The 20,966-nt window shown below is 35.1% G+C and overlaps 1 protein-coding gene across 10 annotated transcripts in view; it reads left to right on the top strand.

The window, feature by feature from the left end:
* Window positions 1–221: 221 nt before the first annotated feature.
* Window positions 222–20,966, top strand: part of LOC114300073 (two pore calcium channel protein 1A) — a 53,903-nt gene continuing 33,158 nt past the window's right edge. For 4 of the 10 annotated variants that reach the window (XR_014338418.1, XR_014338417.1, XM_082883787.1 and 1 more), the window contains exons 1-10: window positions 222–677; window positions 2,785–2,928; window positions 3,020–3,127; window positions 8,573–8,668; window positions 10,341–10,471; window positions 12,047–12,107; window positions 12,339–12,505; window positions 16,283–16,388; window positions 16,576–16,653; window positions 19,069–19,130. Coding sequence is in view for 5 of the 10 variants with exons in the window: in XM_082883787.1 (XP_082739913.1) it covers window positions 543–677; window positions 2,785–2,928; window positions 3,020–3,127; window positions 8,573–8,668; window positions 10,341–10,471; window positions 12,047–12,107; window positions 12,339–12,505; window positions 16,283–16,388; window positions 16,576–16,653; window positions 19,069–19,130 (1,088 nt within the window). In the remaining 5 variants the exon portion in view is untranslated. The remainder of the gene's footprint in view (window positions 678–2,784; window positions 2,929–3,019; window positions 3,128–8,572; window positions 8,669–10,340; window positions 10,472–12,046; window positions 12,108–12,338; window positions 12,506–16,282; window positions 16,389–16,575; window positions 16,654–19,068; window positions 19,131–20,966) is intronic. The other 6 variants (XR_014338420.1, XR_014338419.1, XM_082883789.1 and 3 more) reach the window with 2 other exon arrangements.

Below are 20,966 nucleotides of genomic sequence, written 5' to 3'. Positions count from 1 at the left end.
AAGTGATACATGACCTAAACTATAATGACCATTAATATAATTCATCCTTAATTATAAATATCAAATAAATTTAATTAATTATCATTTAATACATTTAATTTTAAGTATTAAATCAAGTTATCAAACCATTTTAAGCATACATGTAAAAAAATATATAAAAAAAAAAAAAAAACTTTGTAATATACCCTCGAGTTCAAAAAATCGTATTTTGCACCTCACATATGCATTGCCGACACGCATATCATTATCCCGTACTATTCAGTATAATACCCCACTGCCCCACCGCCTCAACCCCAACCACCGTTTCTCGTTTTTTTGACAATCTCGTCATTCACAATACTCGCAAAAGCAACTGTGGTGTGACACCACTCTCTCTCTCTCTCTCTCTCTCTCTCCTGCCTCCAAATGTTGAAATATCAAGCACTCCCTCCTTTCTCCGCAACCAATCTTCTCTCTCTCTCTCTCTCTCTCTCTAGTTCTGATCTCTAAATTCACTCTCAATTGTGTGTGCTCGACCTTTCCCACATCTGAAGAAGAAGAAGATGGATAAAGAAGCTTTTCTTGGGGGAGAAAGCAGTGGTGGTGGGAGGAGAGATCGGTCATCGCACTTCCCTCGAAGATCAGACGCCATCGCTCATGGCTCACCTTACCAGAAGGCCGCTGCTCTTGTTGATCTGGTCTCTCTCTCTCTCTCTCTATTCTTCTTTGTTTCTGTTTCAAAGTGTTTGTTGCTTACGATCGGTATCTTTACTATCTATTTTATGCCGTCATTGTGTGTATAAATATAATATAAGAATTGGAAACTCGATAAGTTATTAAGGAAAATGTTTCGTAGTTCAAATGATCAAAACGACGTCGTTTTGGCCATTTTTATGTTATTTTGTACTTAAAATAAAGTCGTTTTGACTATTTGAGCCACTTTTAAGTCACAAAATTTGAGGTACGTAGCATTGTCGGTTTCTTAATTAATCACAGAGTTCACCCAGACTATAAGTCATACTTTACTATAACAAAATAGTGCATGCAGAAAACATACATATACACATGCTCGGGTAGTTTAATTGCACTATTGTGATGTGCTAAGATTTAGAGTTGTTGTTATCTTTTACCAGCATAACATATGTGTTAGTTGAGTCTTTGAGTCTATAAATCAGTTTATGACATTTTGAGATTGTAATCTTTTCAACTTTAGCTCTTGTATCCCAATTTGGGATTTTCTGTCCCTAATGAAATTGACTTCTTAATTTTGGTTCCATCAAATCAAATTAAATATTGGAAGGGTGTAAAAGCCAAAAAGGTGGAGGTATGCGGCATTGGACAGTGTTGTTGTGTCTGGTAATCGCTGTCACGAGGGGTCTTCGTGGTGGTAGTTTGGGCAAGAAGCAGACATGGCAGTGGGATCTAATTATACACACACATAGGTTAGAGAGAGAGAAAAAAAGTTTACACCTGCTATGGTTCTTGATCATACCCAACAAGAAGCTGATCTTGGAGATGATGACGTTGGTGATGGGGGTTTGTAGATTCCATAATGAGATGATATATTTTTAAAGGGCTTGAAAATCCCTAGATGATTACTTCCTCTGTCCCAAAATATTAGTCTCTTATTCCATTTTTCATTGTCTCAAAATATTAGTCCCTCTTAAAAAATCAAAATCAAGTACAAAAATAATATAAATTTTTTATTTTGTCCTTCTTTTAAATTAATAAACAATATAAAAAGTACAATTATGACATTGATATTCTCAAAAAATGTACTATCAAAAAGGTAATTTTGGAAAATCAATTTTTTTTTAAATGCAATAATTGTACTACCAAAAAAAGTTAGATTTTCCAAAAGGGACTATTATTTTGGGACAGAGAGAGTAATAAAAATTAATTAGCAAAGCTCCAGGAATCTGTCATTGTTCAAAGAAACAGTTCAGGCCATGACACCCACATAACTCCTTTGCTTTTAGTCACGTTTCATTGTCTGCTGCTCTTTATTCTTTCAAAGTTTCGTTTCAACAAGTGATGTTAGTAAGGGGAATGAGGGGCTTGTGTATTTTGGATGTATTTAGTATTGGGAAGGTAACAATTTGCAATGGGTTGACATATATCTAATTCATTCGGGCGATTGAAAATGAGAGGTGGATTGTGAGGGATTGGGTTGGTTAATGGTGGAAATTTTTTATGTGATTTTTGTGGATTATGGGGGCTTGGGTTGGTTAAGGCAAGGGCATTATAGCCTTTTCACATATTTATTTGTTTTTAATACTATTATGTTTTATGTTTTAAGGGTATTTACATCATTTCAACACTACTGTTAACACTGCTTGGCTGGCAACTCTGACTGGGGAGGGCAGTGTAACTTTAGTGGCATGGGAGGTCCCTATGATTGTCAGAAATCTCAAGTTGACATGGGATGCGATAGTAAAAAAAGATATGAATGTATTTAATTGTTTAACTGAGCATACACCCTTGACATAGCAAAATGGTGAAAGAGGATTCATGCAGTCAACTGCACTTGAGTGGGATACAAGGTCTAGTTTGGTTTGATTTTTACGAGGTTTTTCCTGGCTTATGGCCTTTTTACAGAACGTGGCATGCTACATCTTTATTTTTGTTCCTCATACTAGAATCCTAGTAATATTGTTTACAAATAACTTTAGGGATAGATCTGTTGTCCTAAAACTATTTGCTAAATACACATGGTGACTTCTTGTATATTGAGAGTTTTTTTTGTTTCCTTTTTTACTTGAGGAATTGTTATTCCTTTGGATTGATTAAAAATGCAATTTTCAGGCTGAAGATGGTGTTGGTCTTCCTGAGCAAATTCTTGATCAGTCAAGCTATGAAATTGCAACAAAGTTTTACTTCATATTTGTTCAATTTGATTTACTTTGGGCCCTTAATTTCTTTGCCTTGATTGTTCTAAATTTCCTTGAGGTTAGTATAGTTTATGTTACCACTGTGTTTTATTTCTTACCTTCTATATATTGTCATAGGGACCTATACTTGGTTTGTTTAATCATTGCAGAAGCCGTTGTGGTGTGCTGAGTATTCTGCATATTCTTGCAGTAATAGAGAGTACTACTTTCTTGGACAGTTGCCATATTTAACTGGTTCAGAGTCTCTTGTTTATGAGGTAAAAGTTCATTTTAACAATTAATGGATGGAGATTCTAACTATTAGGTGGCATGACTTCTAACTAAAGGTACATAAGCAATGCTAGTGTTATGACTGTTAAAGACTGCGTTAACGGGACACATTTAAATGTTTCTGAACTTGAAATCACTGTAAAAAAATAATTGTTTGCGTGACTTCTATTCTTGACGTCTTTTGATGGGCAATCAAATCACTGAGATTTTTCTGAAACTCCTCCTAAGTGTATAATTTTTAAGTAATTTGTAGCTTGTGAAGAAGTTTTGTCATGAAAGCAATTTGGATAGAGTTAAATATGATGGTACATTTCTCATTGTTTATGTTAATTTTATTTTTGAGTTTTGGAAATGACCTTAAACCATAGGGGTATGTAACATAGGCCAGTAGCTTTTTTATTTGGTTACAAACAATTGATGGATAAAAAATATAAGAAATCTAACTAAAATATATTGATGTAAATATATACTCCCTCCATTGTAAATTGTTTGTCCGATACAAAAAACAAGAACTTAAAAATAATCTTGTACTGAATTTTTTTAAAAAAAATTGGAAGTTTGGCACAAAAATACATTATTTTTAAGTTCTTGTTTCCTGTGCTAGACAAAGAATTTGGGACAGAGGTAGTATGTATTTTAAAATACAAATATGTGCGCTTTGAAGGCATTCCTGCTCTCTAAGTATTTTCTCAAAAAATGCTCTCGCTCTTTTGCTCCCGATCCCGTGCCTGCTCATCAAATTGGTTACTTAGCTTCATACATGTAGAAGAGTCCATTTGACACAGACTAACAAAGATGTATTTGTTCGTTGTCTTGTTTTGTTACTATACATTATCAACATTATTTTAGTTTTATTGATTCCTTGATATGTGGAGATGGTTTGTCCTTCCCAGATCCCATAGTGGTTGGAGTCTTGTGCATTGGATTACCTTTGAGATGTCAAGATCGTGAACTAAATCTACGCCCCATCCCAACCACTCTCTTGCCCCTGCTAATTATTACATGAAGAAATATTACAAGGATTCATTAATGATAGTCTTCCATTCCTTTAGCATCCGTTTGGTGATATATCTTGTTGATATGGTTGGATGGGTCATTCTTTTAGGGGCTTGGAAGACTCGAAATTTTGTCATCTCAAGATGGACTAGGAGAAATAAAGAAAGATGGCATTTTCAATATGAACTTAGTATATATAACCTATATAATTTAGAGTGGGAATTTTGAACACGACACGTTAATACGATACAAACCGGCACAAAGTTAAGGTCGGCTAGTTCTTGACAAAGAACCCAAAAGTGACACAAAGCTATAACACTAAAATAAACAAGTTGGGTTAGTATCAAACCAACATAATTCAAATTTGACATAACCCATTTCATGGAGAATTAGTTACACATTTTAATGTTATTTTCATTAAGGGGTGCTATGACATGTTTGAAACCCATATGTAAACCCCATCTAGTTGAATAAAACAAAACATAAAACAGGATTTTGAGGTCAATATAGCGTTTATGTTTTCTATTTGAGATAATATGATATTTTTGTTTATTATTTTGGAGTCAATTTTGTAAACAAAAAACAAATAAAAATAGGCGTTAGTTTTTGAAATTGAGGAAATGGAATTGAGTTGAAATTAAATATTTTTATGAATAATTTATCTAGTGGAGATTAGTTTCATGAACTTTAACTTGTGTGATAAAAAAAATTTATGTCTCCATAGAGTTGGTATTTTTAACTATGGGTGTAAATTTTTTCCATGACATGTTAATGCGATAAAAACCTAACACAAACCTAAGAGGATATGACATAATAAGACAAAAAATAAACGAGTAGGGTTAGTGTTGAGGGAATTCTGACATGAAACCCATAATAACATGACATGACACGCCATGGCACCCACCTCTATATATAACGCTTATATAATACCAAATCAAGCCAAGCCTTAAGTCCCATCAAATGGGGTCCGCTACATAAATTTTTCTTCTCTACACGGCTCTATTAAAGGCCACTTCATTAGTCAAATTAAGTAGATTCATATCTCTATTTACTACGCTAGCCAACGTCGATATAGGTCTACCTCATTCCCTAACACTTCTACTTACCGTCATTGCATCGCATCTTTTCACTATTGCCTCTGTTGGTTTTCGTTGAATATGACCAAACCATCTCAATTTATTCTCTCTCAACTTATCTTCTATCGGTGTTGCTCTTATCTATTCCCGAATATACTCATTTCTAATTTTGCCTTTTCTAGTCTTGCCATACATCCACCTTAGCATCCTCATCTCAGCAACACTCATCTACATATTGTTTCTTGGTTGCCCAACACTCCGTCCCATACAACATTGATGGTCTAATAGCTGTTCTATAGAACTTTTCTTTTAGTCTAGTGGGTACTCGTTTATCGTATAGTACCCCATACGCACTTCTCTACTTAAGTCACCCCGTCCTAATTCTACGGACCACATCCGTATCAATCTCTCCCGTTGTTGTGATAATCGGCCCTAAATAACGAAAATGTTCACTTTTAGATAGTTCTTAGTTCTTAATCTTCACTTATCTTCTGTTTTCATTGTTTTTATTACTAAATTTACACTCCATGTATTCTGTCTTAGTTCTGCTTATCTGAAATCCTTTAGATTCAAGTGGTTCTCTCCAAATCTCCAACTTTGTGTTAACTCCTTCTCTAGTCTCATCCACTAACACAATATCATCTACAAAAAACATATATCATGGCACATCATCTTGAATATTTCTCGTCAACTCATCCATAACTAAAGCAAAAAAATAAGGACTTTAAGGTAGATCCTTGGTGTAACCCTATAGTAATTGGAAATTCATTGCCTCTCCAACATGCGATCTAATAGTGGTCACCACCCCTTCATACATGTCCCTAATTACATCAATGTAATCTTTTGTCACCCATTTCTTCTCTAACACCCACCAGATTATATCCTGAGATACTCTATTATATGCTTTTTCAAGATCGATAAACACCATATGAATGTCTCTTTTATTTTTTCTATACTTTTCTATTACTCTCCTTAAAAGATAGATTGCTTCCATTAATGACCTGCTAGGTATAAATTCAAATTGATTCTCTGACACTTCTGTTATATTTCGTAATCAATGTTTCATCACCCTTTTCCACACTTTCATTACACGACACATTAGCTTGATTCCTCTATAGTTGTTGTAATTCTGGACGTCTCCTTTTTTCTTATAGATTGACACTAAAATATTCTTTCTCTACTTGTCTGGCATGTTCCTCATCAACAAAATCTTGCTAAGCAACCTGGTCAACCAAGCAACCTCCTTCTTACCCAAACACTTCCAAGCTTCAATAGAGATATCATTGGGTCCTAAAGTCTTATTCGATTTCATCTTATTAAGTGCAATCTCCACTTCAAAGTTCCTAATCTTGCGATAGAACCTTTAGTCTTGGTTTTCTTTATTACTGGCTATTTTCTCTTTTATTAACGTACTTCCATGTTCCTCATTTAACAATTTTTCGAAATAGTTCTTTTACCTCTCCTTAATCTCTTCATCCTTTACTAATAGCTTAGAATCCTCACTCTTGATGCACTTAACTTGATTAAAATATCTTATTTTTCTCTCCCTTATCTTAGCAAGTTTGTATACTCTCTTCTCTCCCTCATTACTATGTAAGTTAGTGTATAGGTCATCATAAGCTTTCAACTTAGCCTTTCTCACTGCTTTCTTGACCTCCTTATTAGCCAATTTATAGCTCTTCAGGTTTTTCTCAGTTCCATCATTCTGTCACTTTTTAAAGCACTCTTTTTTCGCCTTAACTACAGTTTGAACCTCTTCCTTCCACCACTAAGTTTCCCTAGAGTCGGGTCCCTTTCCTTTCGACTCTTCAAAAACCTTCCTTGAGATTCTCCTCATACAATTGGCTATTGAGTTCAACATATTGTTAGCATTATCTTCCAAGTCCCAAGTACCTTCCTTATCCATTCTGTTCTTAAATATTTCTAGTTTATCACATTTTAGGTACCACCATCTCGTCTTACGACGCCCACTATCCTTCCTAACTTGGTATTGCTTTTTAAAATATAAATCTAGTACCAAAATCCTATGTTGAGACGTCAAGCTCTCTTCAGGAATCACCTTACAGTCACTGCATTTTAGACGGTCCACTTTCCTTACTAAAATGTAATTTATTTGGCTTTTAACTGACCCACTCTTAATGGTTATCAAATGCTCCTCCCTTTTCTTATACATAGTATTGGCAACTACTAGGTCAGAAGCCAACGCAAAATCTAAAATACTCTCTCCAACCTCATTTCTATCACCAAAACCATATCCACCGTGCACCATCTCATAGCCTAGTTTATTTATTCCTGCATGGCTGTTGAAATCTCCACCTATAATTAGGTTCTCTCCTATGGGTATCTCCTATAAGAACTTATCCATTTGCTCCCAAAAATCTTTCTTAGTTTGATCATCTAATCCTACTTGGGGGGCGTATGCCCTAATAACGTTCACTATGTTCCCTCTAATAACTAGTTTAACTAACATAATCATATTACATTTCCTAATGACCGCCACTACATTTTCCACAAGAACCTTGGAAACTATTATTTCTACCCCATTCCTGTGTCTATCTTTGCCACTATAATACCGTTTGAACCCTGTATCCTCAATTTTCATGTCTTTCTCATCCGTCCACTTAGTTTCTTGTATGCATGCTATACTAACTCTCTTCCTAATCATAACATCTACCAATCTCATAGTCTTACTAGTTAAAGTTTCTATATTCCATGTGGCTACCCTAAACCTATAGTCTTGGACTAACTTTTTTACTCGCGCTTGTTCAGAAAATGCGGAAACCTTTACCCATTTTTCATCGCACTTAGGCTTCGATGTGGCACCCCTTACTCACTTTTCGAAACACCCGGAGGCAGGCGCAACGCGTCACTTGAGGGGAACGGCCTAGTATTTAATCGATTCAAAGTGGGATTCATTGTCATAAGGGATCTGAGCTTCTTTTTTACGTATTGGCTGTTGGTTACCTAACACACAACCCTCCTTTTTGCCCGGGCTTGGGACCGGCGGAGTTGTTAAACAATCCCAGCTGTATTACGTAATTAAATAATAAAATGTCAATTTGTGTATAGTTGCACTAGTGGCTGAATTACAAGGTCATTCAGAAATATGTGAAGTTTGTGGATTGAAATAATCCAGAATTATGTAATATCATGATAGCAAGATTTCTAGAACTAATTATCAAAAATTCTCAGCTTAGATAACTAGATTTGCACATCCTGATTTCATCATCATCATCATCAGCAGCAGCAGTAGCAGTAGCAGCATGGTTGTCGTCATTATTGTTATGGTTGTTGTTGTTAGTATTATTATTGTTGTTGTTATTGTTGTTATGATTATGTGATTTTTTACATCTCGTGCAGGGTGTAACTCTTATCATTCTCATGATACATACCTTCTTTCCCATTTCTTATGAAGGATTTCATTTCTACTGGAAAAGTCATCTTAATCAATTAAAGGTAAGTGGTTCCAACACTTCGCTTACGAAGTCATTATTTGAACCCTTTACCTGCATACTTTTACTTCTTTCTTAAACGGATTGTTAAATTCTTAAAACAAGAGGTTCTCCAGGATAACAACAAAGGCTATAGTATATAATGAGATACTGATTTTCCTGACATGAATTAGTGTGTTTGCATGCACAATTTAAATTTCATGACCTCTGCATTAAAGCTAATTCAGATAAAACTATGAGACGGATGGATTGATAGTAGATATTGAGCAAGTTCCACACACCATTCTTGTTATAACTTGATGAACCTAAAATGACTATGCATGAAGATGACTACCTACCACCTTTCCCAGACCTTGTTATGAGTGGGAGCCTTATGTTCTGGGTATGACCTTTTTGCTTCTAATTTAGTGGGAGCCTTATCTTGAAATACGCAGCATATGACTACTCTTGAAATATCCTTCCTACAAGTGTCAGTTCCACTTAGCTTGTCAGTAATTATGAATTCAAAATTCTGTAATGTGAAATTGAAAATGTACGAGTAAGGATACAAAGAAGCAAAAAATGACTGAATTTAAGAAGCTAGGGTATTAGATAGCTTGATATACATTGTTGGACTCATTACCTAACAACTTAAGTTGTTGGGACCTATGTTACTTAGAACGTAGATTGTTCCGGTACATAGAACGGGAATAAGATACGCCACGTGCTCTAAAATGTGGTACGATATGAGTAGACTTATATATATTACATTTAAGAATTTAAGGTATTTCTAGAATAATTTTCTTTTAACTATTAGGTATCCAATAATATATATATGTATATATATTTCATGTAGCAAATCATTTCTATGAAAATTATGACCCATTTTTTAAAAATTTTTGTCTTGTCAAAACTTAGCTCACCTTAGATTTTGGTTTATATATTTGATTTTTTTCCTCCTAAGGTAACATTTAAGGAAATATATTGGAAAAAACTTTTGGGATCGCTTCAGATGACTAAATTTATCGTTTTGGAACGGAAGTATACCATGTTTCGGAACGTGCATACCAATGCAGAATTCGCTAGGGTGTTGGCGTTTTCTGGTAACATTGGGTGGGACTAGTGGTGATCTAATATATCTGTAGCATCCACCGGTAATGTGTGGAAGAGGGTATGCCATGAGAAGATCAAATTAAACAATAACAAGATTCCTCCCTTACTTAAGTACCTAGATGTCAAACACGAGGAATGGGTCTAATAATCAGCCAGTCCAGCCAGGCCTTACTATATTATACAATTACTTGATGGCCTGGAGTGGGAAAGCTTGCTAAGCTGATGCCGGTGAAAGCTTTATGTATGAATTGTGTGTTCTACAAATTAAGGTCACAATACAATCAATAGCCTGGGCATTTTATTTGCAAATTAGCAAAGCTAAGTATGTAAATGATAATTAATCAAACTGGCATCTCTTCCATCTATTTAAGACCACATGGTGCATTTCCTCTTTTGAAAATTGCATTTGTATTATTCTAGTTCATTCTTGATTTAGTGTACTTGGTCCTTTGTTTACAATATTGATTGATTGGTTGAACTTCTTAATATTTCCCCTTCATGTATACTGCTTCCAATTTTCATTATTTTTATTTTTTGTAAAATTGTTGTCTACTTACTGATGGGTTGTCTTGTTGTTTCTTCAGGTCATTTTCCTGTTAATCTTGGTTGCTGATTTAATAGTTTATGCTTTATATCTATCTCCAGTGGCCTTCTATTCTCTTCCACTTAGGATTGCACCTTACATCCGGGTTGTTTTTTTCATTCTCAATGTTAGGTATGGAGTGAATAGAACACATTCTGTAAATATAATCTGAAGTCATTGATGCATTTTTTTTAGTTTAATCTTCTATGTTAAGTTTAGGAACATATATTCTGATTCTATCTGTCTTTTAACTTGTGTCATGACAATTTTAAGCTACCATATACCATCTGCTCTTTCATCTTGGTGACAGTTTTACACCCTCTGTTGTTTCTCATCATTAGAAACTCCATCATTTGATATAATAAAACCATTGAAAGTTGAAGGGGAAAAAAGAAAGCATAATTTTTTTATTTTAATTGTAATTTTTATTTTTTGGGTGAGATTTCCCATGATATGTAATCAAAATTCTGAGAGTATCTATTTAAATGAAGTTGATTAAGTGGAAGGTCTGCTAGAATGCTTGTGAAAATATTAGCAGATCGCCTCAACCTTTTGAAAGTGGCATGAGATAGCATGTGATTTGACATCCTTTGAGGTCATTAGAATTGTATCATCTTAAAGTTCTTTGATAGAAATTTACCATTCCCATCTTCTCATTCGTTATTTGAGGGTTACTGGTGCAATGTTTGACAGGTAAATAACTTGTACCAGGCAATATACTGGTGTGGTCTTTCTCAATAGTATTTAAATCTAGAATTGTTTTTTTCTTTTCTTTTCAGAACCCCCCCTCCTCTCTCTCTCTCTCTCTCTCTCTCTCTCTCTCTCTAATAAAGAGAACCAAATCTCATACAAAATTATTGTTAAAGCGTGGGCAGAACAACATATATGACGATAAAAATATGGCACTCACCCTTTTTGTACCTCTTGTTCTCACTTTGTTAGAATCTGTACTCCCTAAATAAATAAAAAAGAAATAAAGAGAAAAGAAAGAACAGATCAAAATGTCTGAAGTTCTACTTATTGGCATGTGCCCAATGCCATTTTATTTTCTAATTTTCATGATTTGCCAGTCTTTTTCTTCTCTTTTTCTTTTCTTTACTTTTTTTTTTGGGGGAAAATAAATTTTGGAATAAGAAACCAAAGATGCATGTAAAATTCTCAGCTCCGTTGTACACTTCTCTTTTTTCTCTGTTAGAATTCTCATTCCTTATATTAAAATAATTAAAAAAATAAAAAAAAGGAAATAAAAAGATAAAACATGTAAAGTACTGTTTATTGGCACGTTTCAAGTATCATTCATCACCCGCAAACTTTTATTTTTTGTTTGATCTATGAGTGACTTTCTTTTTAGAAGTTATTTGAGAGTAAGTTGTTGGTGCTATTGAAAACTGCTTCATCCTCCTAACTTTCTATCTTCTTCCCAATAGGAAAATATAAATTCCAAAAGAATATGATGGGTAATTATTTTTATGCTTTAGTGTGAGCAAGATGGTTAATAATCCATTACCTTCTTGGAACATTGCTTAATTCGAATTATTATTTTTTGAAGGCATTATAACTCACAAAATCACATTTGATTTTGTTGCAGTTGATTATGACAGTGACTTATGTATCTTGAGTTTCTTTCTTTCTTGGTGGTTTTTCTTGGTTTATACACTTTTGACCTTTGATTTATTGTCCTTTTTTCCTCTTTTCTCTCGACCCCAGGGAATTACGGGAGAGCATCCTCATCTTGGCTGGAATGCTTAGCACATACTTCAATGTTGTGGTTCGTATTTTGTTCTATCGTCTTTATCCATTTGGTCATTTTTCTGATGTACTACTATTTTGTAACATTGCAAGTGCAACTGAATGTTGTTTTCCAGTTTGATAGATTGGTGGAAGAATGTGGTTTTATTTATGTTAATTTTTATGGTAATTTATGGTAAAGTTTGTGCCATTTAGATTATGTGATATCTATCATTTCTGCTTAGTGCTGTCTAATTTACTTCTAGTGCAGGCTCTTGGGTTTTTATTTCTTCTGTTCTCCAGTTGGGTAGCGTATGTCATGTTTGAAGATACCGAACAGGGGAAGACAGTTTTTACTTCTTTCGGCACAACATTGTATCAAATGTTTGTTTTGTTCACCACATCTAACAATCCTGATGTCTGGATTCCTGCATACAAGTAAGTGGGGTTAACAAATTTTCTGGGAAATTACCAAAAAAAAAAAAACCCCCCAAGGTTTGACCTCGGTAACAGATCAAACCCTAACTTTTTAATTGTTTCAATTTAAGCCCTCAACTTTTAAAATGATATCAATTCTAACCTTTTGCTTGTATTCGGAGAAGGGGCAATTTAGAAAATTTAACAACTTTTTTTTTTCTTCATTACTGTTGACACAGATAGCCACCTCCCACCCTTACCATCGTCCATCGCCACCCCACATCTTCCCCAATCCACTGTCATCCCTTCACCCTTTTTCTCCATCCACAGCTACTCATCCACTTCCCCAGCTTGCCATCCGGCACCACCGACAAAAAGTGTTTAAATTGTCTAAATTTCCCCTATTCCGTTAGTTATAACTAACAGATGGTCAGAATTGATACTATTTTAAAAGTTGAGGGTTTAAGTTGAAACAATTAAGAAGTTAGGTTTGATTTGTTACTAGGGTCAAGCCGTGGGTTTTTTTTTTCCTCCAATTTTTATGTACATTTTTTAATTCTCTTTATTGTTATTAATTTCACTGTTCTTTTAAAACATGCATTTTGGTAGAGTTCTTCATGGAAAAAGTTTCATGTACGTCAAAGAGGTTACTAAACATTCTGTTGTCTGCTTATTTGATTCCAATTGCTTTACTAATTAACTTTCTGTATTAGAGACAAGTTACACTTATGCCTGGTGATGCAGTCCACAAGAAGAGCAAGGGAAAACAAAATTAAGGAAACACTCAAGTTTGGAAATTCATTAATCTCTAGCTGAACTCAGTTGGGATCTATCGGAAACATGTATAATTAAGTTTATAGGCTTAGTTGTCTTATATTATGATCATTTAGAGTAGGTATTAATCTAGTTAGAAACCTACATGATCTATACATCTCAGGGATATTTCTGTGATTTGCAAAATTTCCGGACATGGGCTATAGGGATCACCTGTGGGCCAACCATATGGGTCACGTTATCTAATTGGGTTTTATTACGAGTCTTATTTGGTCTTCGATAGGCTTTATAAGTCTAATGTTTTAGTAATTCCTTGTTAAAAGTCCTAGCCCTAGACTCCTAGCTGGTGTAGAATGTTTCTAAAGTTATATAGAGCAATTTGATGCCTCTAATACGATGTAGAATAGTTTTAATTATAACAAAAATGCTTCTTTGAGATTGTTTGATGCAATCAATAAAACCTTTGTTGTAATGCCTAAGGCCTTTAAGAATGATTCCTAAAACTACTTTTTTATTCTCCTTTCTTCATTATTTTTTCTGCACTTTAAACCTCTAAACCACAAAACTAAATCTGTACTAGACCCTATCCAACAATTTAGCACCACGGTCTCAACCCTAGCACCCTACTACGTACAAAACCACACATAACAGTTCCTAGTTATTGTTCACAGGGTACCATTCACAGCCTCTGGAACAGTCCCAGAACAACTCCAAATCTCGTCTCTTTATTCTCAAAACTATATCCTTTTGATGCACCCTTTGAAAACCCAATATCTCCATATTTTATGCCCATCCAGCCTGAAAAATCTAGAAATCCCCTAGATGTTGATTTGTGATTATGTATCAATTTTAAGCAGAATATAACAATCCCAATCAAACAATCAAGACAAAGAGACACAGTGATTTAACGTGGAAAAAACCACAATTGGACACCTCCAACTGTGATCAAAAAACCACGGGCAACAGCCACAAGAACAATCCACTAAGAAGAATTAAAGGAATTACACAGGTATACTCTCAATTACCTAGCGAATCCACAACGCCTAATTGAACCAACCTCTATGTGCCTCTTCCAACCCCATCTTCACCACGGAATTGTCTTTCTGATGAGCCACTCCGGATTCCACCAAAGCTTCAGGCTCGAATTCTTCAGAATCCACAACTGAAGAATAACTCTCTCTTTTGTGTATAACAAACAAACCTTTGATGTACTCTCTTTAGATCATGAGTTGAATACTCAATAAAAATATCAAAGAAAACTCCCAAAGTATCCCCAGATATAAACCCTAGAAAACAAAAAGAAGATCTGGAGTAGTAATTCTAAAATCTGACCCAACATGCGAATTTATAGAATCTGTCCCGCGATCTCCGCTCGAGCGCCCAACAGCCCGCTCGAGCGTCTTCAGTAAAATCTGCGCGTGATATAACAGAGGTCCGCTCGAGCGTCAGAAAGCCCGCTCAAGCGCGAAATCACACATCTCAGTATTTTTGCAGGCGACCAAAACTGCTAGAACCAGGGATTCTCCGCTCGAGCGCAGGTATGTCCGCTCGAGCGGACAGGCAACTTGGAATGCATTTTTGCATTTTGCTTCGGGGGCGCTGCCCCTCGACCCCGCCGTGGCGCTGCCCCGGACCCGCCAAGGGGCGCTGCCCCCTAGACCCCCGCGAGCTGACCGGGCAGCTCGATCCCCGTCATAATCAGCGAAGTGGCAATCTTGAAAGCTTTAGCATCATAAACTTCTCTGAAAGGCACAATTCGGGTTGGATTCGCATCTAAACACTCATAGCCTCACTGAAGTAAAAGTGCGAATAAAATTACAACTCAAAGGAGTTTTGTCAAACGGGATTGCCAAGAAATAAAACCTAACACAGCCTTTAAAAACAAATTAAAATCAGCCCCAAAAACTTAATTTTCATCTGCATATATTAATTTGGCTCATGCTAGTAGGTGTATTAATGGCATTTGTCCTAGATCACCTGGTTTGTGACTTATTCACAGGCACTCCATGAGCTGCTTCCGCATAACTTTTTTTTTTGGGTGGGTAACTTCTGCATAACTTATTCACCTCAACTTCAAGATGTTCTGCAATTTTATTTTAAGTTCAAAAGTTATGGAATCGGAACTATGCTTATATTATATGGAACTTATAAGACTGAGTTGTATATGATGGTTTCTCTTTGATCTGTTATTCAGTAGAGGTTAATCCCTATAAATTCATGAGATAGACAAAGGACATAGGACATAGTTGCTAAAGGCTAAAGATGCACCAACGCCCTAAGGTCTTCCAGAGCCTAAGCACAAGGCACAACGTAAAGTGCAAGCTTGAGTGAAGTAAGATGCATGTAAAAAGTAATTGATGTATGTATATCAACTAAGAGGGTAAGCTAAATCAACCTAGATGTATGTCTTTTTCCACAAGGGACATGCATCAATTAAATGAAATACCATATCAAATCTACAATAATAAAATTCGAGTCATAATAATTTACTAAGAATCAGTGGTCGAGATTTATCTATTTGATATTACTTTTTACATGCGTCTTATATATATGTATATAAATAATTTATATATATTTTTGGTTTTGTGGGCATTCTGAGAAATTTTTCTTATGCTTTGGTGGAAGATTTTGAATAATGCTGGTTTGCTTGGAGATTTTTAATTAACACTTAACCTCTTTGATGATTTTGTACTTGTAACTACTGGTCTGATGTTCTTTCCTCTTTTTCTGGTAGAATGGGGGCTGTTTAAATGATTTTGTGTTTTCTTCTATGTTCCTAATATGCTAGGGTGCACTTTTTAGAGGTCTTTTTTTTTTTATATATATATATATATGGTTTATGAATGTTTTTTTTTTTTTTTTTTTTTTTTTAAAAAAAATTTCTTAAGTTTTCTGAAAATTATGACACTTTGTTCTTTCTTTATATTCTCCCAATTTTATATTTCCAACATTTTGCCTAAAATTATCTTTGTAGTTTTTAACATCCACATACTGAGATTTCCATAATTATCTTGTCCTTTGCAGGGCTTCACGTTGGTATTGCCTATATTTTGTTCTTTATGTGCTATTGGGCGTTTACTTTGTCACCAACTTGATCCTTGCTGTTGTATATGACAGCTTCAAAAGTCAGGTACAGATTTATTTCATCTTTACGTTACTTTTGTATGTATGAATTTACTTCTAGCTTTCATCTTTTTTATTTTTCTTGGATGTGAATAAATGTTTACTTAATGCGGAAGTGCTTGCTTATTCTCATTGATTGATCTTTGAATCTCAACATACTTGGAAGCGCATCTTACATCTGCTGTTTGTCATAGCTTGCAAAACAAGTGTCTGAAAAGGACCGTACGAGGAAAAGAATATTAGGGAAAGTCTTCAATCTCATTGATAAAAATGTAAGTATGATTCTCAAATCTATGTTTACTGCATTATCACCTTTATAAAAGGGGTTAGGATATTAAAGACAGACGATGTGGTTTTAAAGTTTAGACAATCTTCTCTTATTATTACTGCACATTTCTCCAAGGAACTTTACCATCATGAGATATACTGTTTAAATTAAGGAAAAAGATTGCTTGATCCTACGTGGAAAAGTCAGCAATTCATCATTAAAGGTCTTAATTATGAGGTGGATGAGAACTTTCCATTACAACTAAGTGAATTATTGATGTCAAATATAATACATTTCTTGTTGAGACCTAATTCTGTTCTTTGGTTTCTTAAGGACATTCACAGATATGTGTATTGTATTGAACAAGCAGTATCCCAATATGCTTGATGTACTAGCCAATACAGCTTTACATTGTATGAGGGATTTGCATGTGCCTCAGACAAGAACACCTTATTCCTCTTAATTGATGAGGGATTGAGTCCCTTTCGGCCATTACATTGTGAACAAAATATTTAATATAATATAAAATATTGAAGTGGAGAAGAAAAGTTAAAAAAAAATAAAAAAAATCATGATGCAATCTTTTTACTTTTAGTATATTTAAATATAAAAGTATTGATAAAAGGCCAGCGAAGAAGAAAATGTCATGTGGTATCAGATCTATGACTGTATCAAAAAGTACTAGAAGAATTGCTAATTATAAACATCTAAATGGGACCATCATCTAAAAAAACCGATGATGGAAGGATGGAGTTCAAACTATACTGAGTGAAAAGGCTTATCACAAAACTTGGCAGAAAAAAAAGCTATTTCTCAGTTTCAGTCCCTGATAATTGAGTGTGCTGGAAAGGGTAGATTAAACATAGTGTTTCTATTTTCGCATAATATGCACAAAGTGACTACCGTGATACTCTAATTACCATTATAGGAAACTATAGCCCTATTCTAGTTTATCAAGTTCTCTAATAAATAAGGCTATAGTTTATCAAATTTTCTAATAAAAAATTACCATTGTAGGAAACTATAGCCCTATTTTTGTTTATTAAATTCTCTAATAAATAGCCCCCTCCACCCTTTGCATCCTTACTACTAGAAAAGAAGCAAAGACTGCTAATGCAGGACTGGGTTTTGAATCTTATATAGGGTTTTCAGCTCACTAAAGTCCTAGAGTAATTGACTAGATTGAAATTCCTTGTTGATTTAGTGAGTTTAGATTGAAATTCCTTGTTGATCACTAAATCAACAAGGAATTTCAATCTAGTCAATTACTCTAGGACTTTTTCCTTAGGTCAATAAATAACAGCTTTACATTCTGAGAGATCAGTTGAAGTGTCACGGTACACCTAGTGTTTTAGAAGGCTCTAGGTGCACCAAGGCGATGAGGTCTCCTATAGCCTAAGCACGAGGCACGAGGCAAGGCGCGCGCCTCACCAAAGTGAGGTGCAAGTAGTAGAAGAAAAGAAAAATTATAAAATAGGCAAACTTTTCAACATAATAAATATATATATAGAATTCCAAAAATCATAAAGCAAGTTTCACAAGCTAATAGAGAAGAAAAAACAGAAAGATGACCCAGCAAAGAAGCAGGAGAAGAAAAAAAGATGAGAATAAAATAAGAAAAGAAGAAGAGAAGAAAAATTAAGGAAGAAAAAACGAAGGCAGACCCACGAAGAGAACCCATCGAAGAAGAGAAGAAGAAAACAAGAAAAGAAAATAAGAAAATTAAAGGAAGAAAAAATAGAGGCTGAGAGATAACCCAACCAAGAGAACCGATCGAAGAAGAAGAGAAAAACTTGAAGAAGAAGCCAAAGTCGTGTCGTCTTCTCACTTTCTGATTGCTTTTTTTAATCTCCTGCACCTAGTTTTTTTTTTAATCAGTTTTTGCTCTCTTTTGACCACTTTTGGTCATTTTATATTGAAGAGTTTTGATTCCCTATGGGTATGCCCACAAAAAAAAGCACTTAATCAACAGTTGGAGTAGAAAAATAGGTAAAGCCCATGAAGCCCGCGCCTCACGCCTCGAAAAAGCCCTCGCCTTAGCGCCTTGGCTTGGCCTGTTTGAAGCGCAAGGCTGTGTCTTGTTGTGCGCCTAAGCGCGCCTTTTAAAACACTGTACACCAAGATGTTGGATACATAAAATATCCTCAAATCGATAGTATTAACTGGTTTTTGAAGTTGAAGTCTATCTATCATTCATTTTTGTGCATGTATTCAAGTGACTTATGGATCCCATTAAAGTATACTTGTGTCATTGATTAGAACTATAACTTCCTGCTTAGCATTTTTTTACTCTTGTAAATTAGAAATGCTGATAGTTTCTTTAAGCTTGACAGTTCAATAGTTTTCTTTATTTTTTGTTTGGGTTGCATTTGTGTGTTTTTGGGTTGCATATATGAAGTGTTCTATTTTGTGTTAACAGAATTGTGGATATCTTAACAAAGAGCAATGTATCCGTCTGTTTGAAGAGCTCAATAAATACAGGTATTGATCATATGTTGCTATGTTATAAGTCTAGTATCTCTTTCCTTCTAATTTTTATTTTTGGTATTTTCTAATTTCTTGCCATGGGATTCTGTTGCTAACTGGATATATGAATTAGAGGCTTAGTGCAAGTGTTGCCACCCAAACTTGCCAATCCACCCAGGACTTAATTGGTTGGGGTAACATGATCTAAATCATACTGGAGCTGTCCATTAACAGGTTGGTTCAGCATAGTGCTTGTTGACGCATCAGGTTGATCTTGTAGTGTGTTGTCTTCTTGTCTATGAGAACCTAAGAAGCATAGACACAAATATGTGACACGACAATTTGCAAATTGTAGAAAAATGTGGAGGATTGTGGAGGACACATGCAAAATATATGGTTTTGCATATTTATTATGTCATATATATGAATTTTCATTCAAAATTAATAAAATTATACATCACACAAGTTGCTAAAGTTTGAAAGAGGATGGATTACGATTTATAAATATTCATTGCTTTTCTTTTATCATTAGATCCTAAGTTATTTTATTCAAACTTGTAATACGTTTCATGTGTCTAAGCTATGGACACGTGGTGTTTCTCCACCTTAAGTTTTGGATACGATCATCAATGAATATCAGAGGATCCTCGATTAATTGATGTAGACTAGAGTGCCAAGCTAGAAATTCCTGACTTTAATGCGGATCACGACTCGCAGATATTCTTTGATTGGCTACATTGTTTGGAGAGTTGCTTTTGTTGGTACCAAATGGCCAATGAAAGGAAATTACTTTTAGTTGAAGCAAAATTAAAAGGCACAACTAGAATTTGGGGGGCTAAATGTCATTAGAAGCATCATGCAACATGGGAAGATATGAAAATCATAGTGAATCCTTACTTCATTCCATCTAGCTACAAGCAATGAGCCCACTTGCAGTTTACTCAGTTGATGCAAGGAAGCAAGTGAATAATACAGAGGGTTCTACAATTTAGCTACCAAGTCCCTACAATTTAGCTACCAAGTCCAAGTTCCCATAGAATTAGGATGTAGTGATCTCTATGTATCTATCACCAGGGATTAAAGTCGTAAGTCTCTTGTGGATTGGCTGCTAGAAGACTTTACCATGAGGAAGACTCCCATACGCACTCCAGTGGACACCCTGGCAAGGAGTGAAAAGACTCTTGTGGATCCCAGTGGTGGCAAACTCCTGGACAGGTCTCCCCATTCTATTCATGCTCCTTCTCATTCTTCGTATGAAGTTAATATTAATTCCAAATGTTTTATTGTCAAGGGTTTGGACATCATGCTCGGGATGGCCCTTCTAATAAAATTAATGTGCCTAGTAAGTCAATTGTAGTTGAACATGATGGCACCGTAGATACAAAAGAATCCAAGGATTGACGTGTAAGTAGTTGATCCCGGATTCAATGGCGATCTCCTTGATGATGTGATTGGCCATTATTCATCATTTCTTTGGTGCTAATAGACAAGGTATAAAGGAACTCGAGAAGCTCCAAAGAAATTAAAAAAAATTCATATGAGAGTAAACTGTGTTGATCAAGTGTGCTCACTAATGTTGTTTCCGCAGAAGCTGTAAAGAAACTGGTTTGAAAGTTGGGCCACATCCCGAGCCTTATCATGCGGCCTGGAAAAATAATACCATGCTTAGGGTCGATAAAAGTTGTGCCTCATGACATGCAATTGGCTAGCTAATAGAGACAGTATTGTGTGAGGTTCTATCTCACAAACTGTGTCATACTCTTGGGATGCACATGGATTTGGGACCGTGATGTCATCCATGCTGGACATGCCAACACTTATTCATTGATGGCTTAACAAAGTACACCCGAT

The sequence above is a fragment of the Camellia sinensis genome, chromosome 8 (genome assembly GCF_055761805.1).
Source record: "Camellia sinensis isolate YWXY chromosome 8, ASM5576180v1, whole genome shotgun sequence".
NCBI classification, from domain to species: Eukaryota; Viridiplantae; Streptophyta; class Magnoliopsida; order Ericales; family Theaceae; genus Camellia; species Camellia sinensis.
This window is presented reverse-complemented; position numbering and strand designations above follow the sequence as displayed.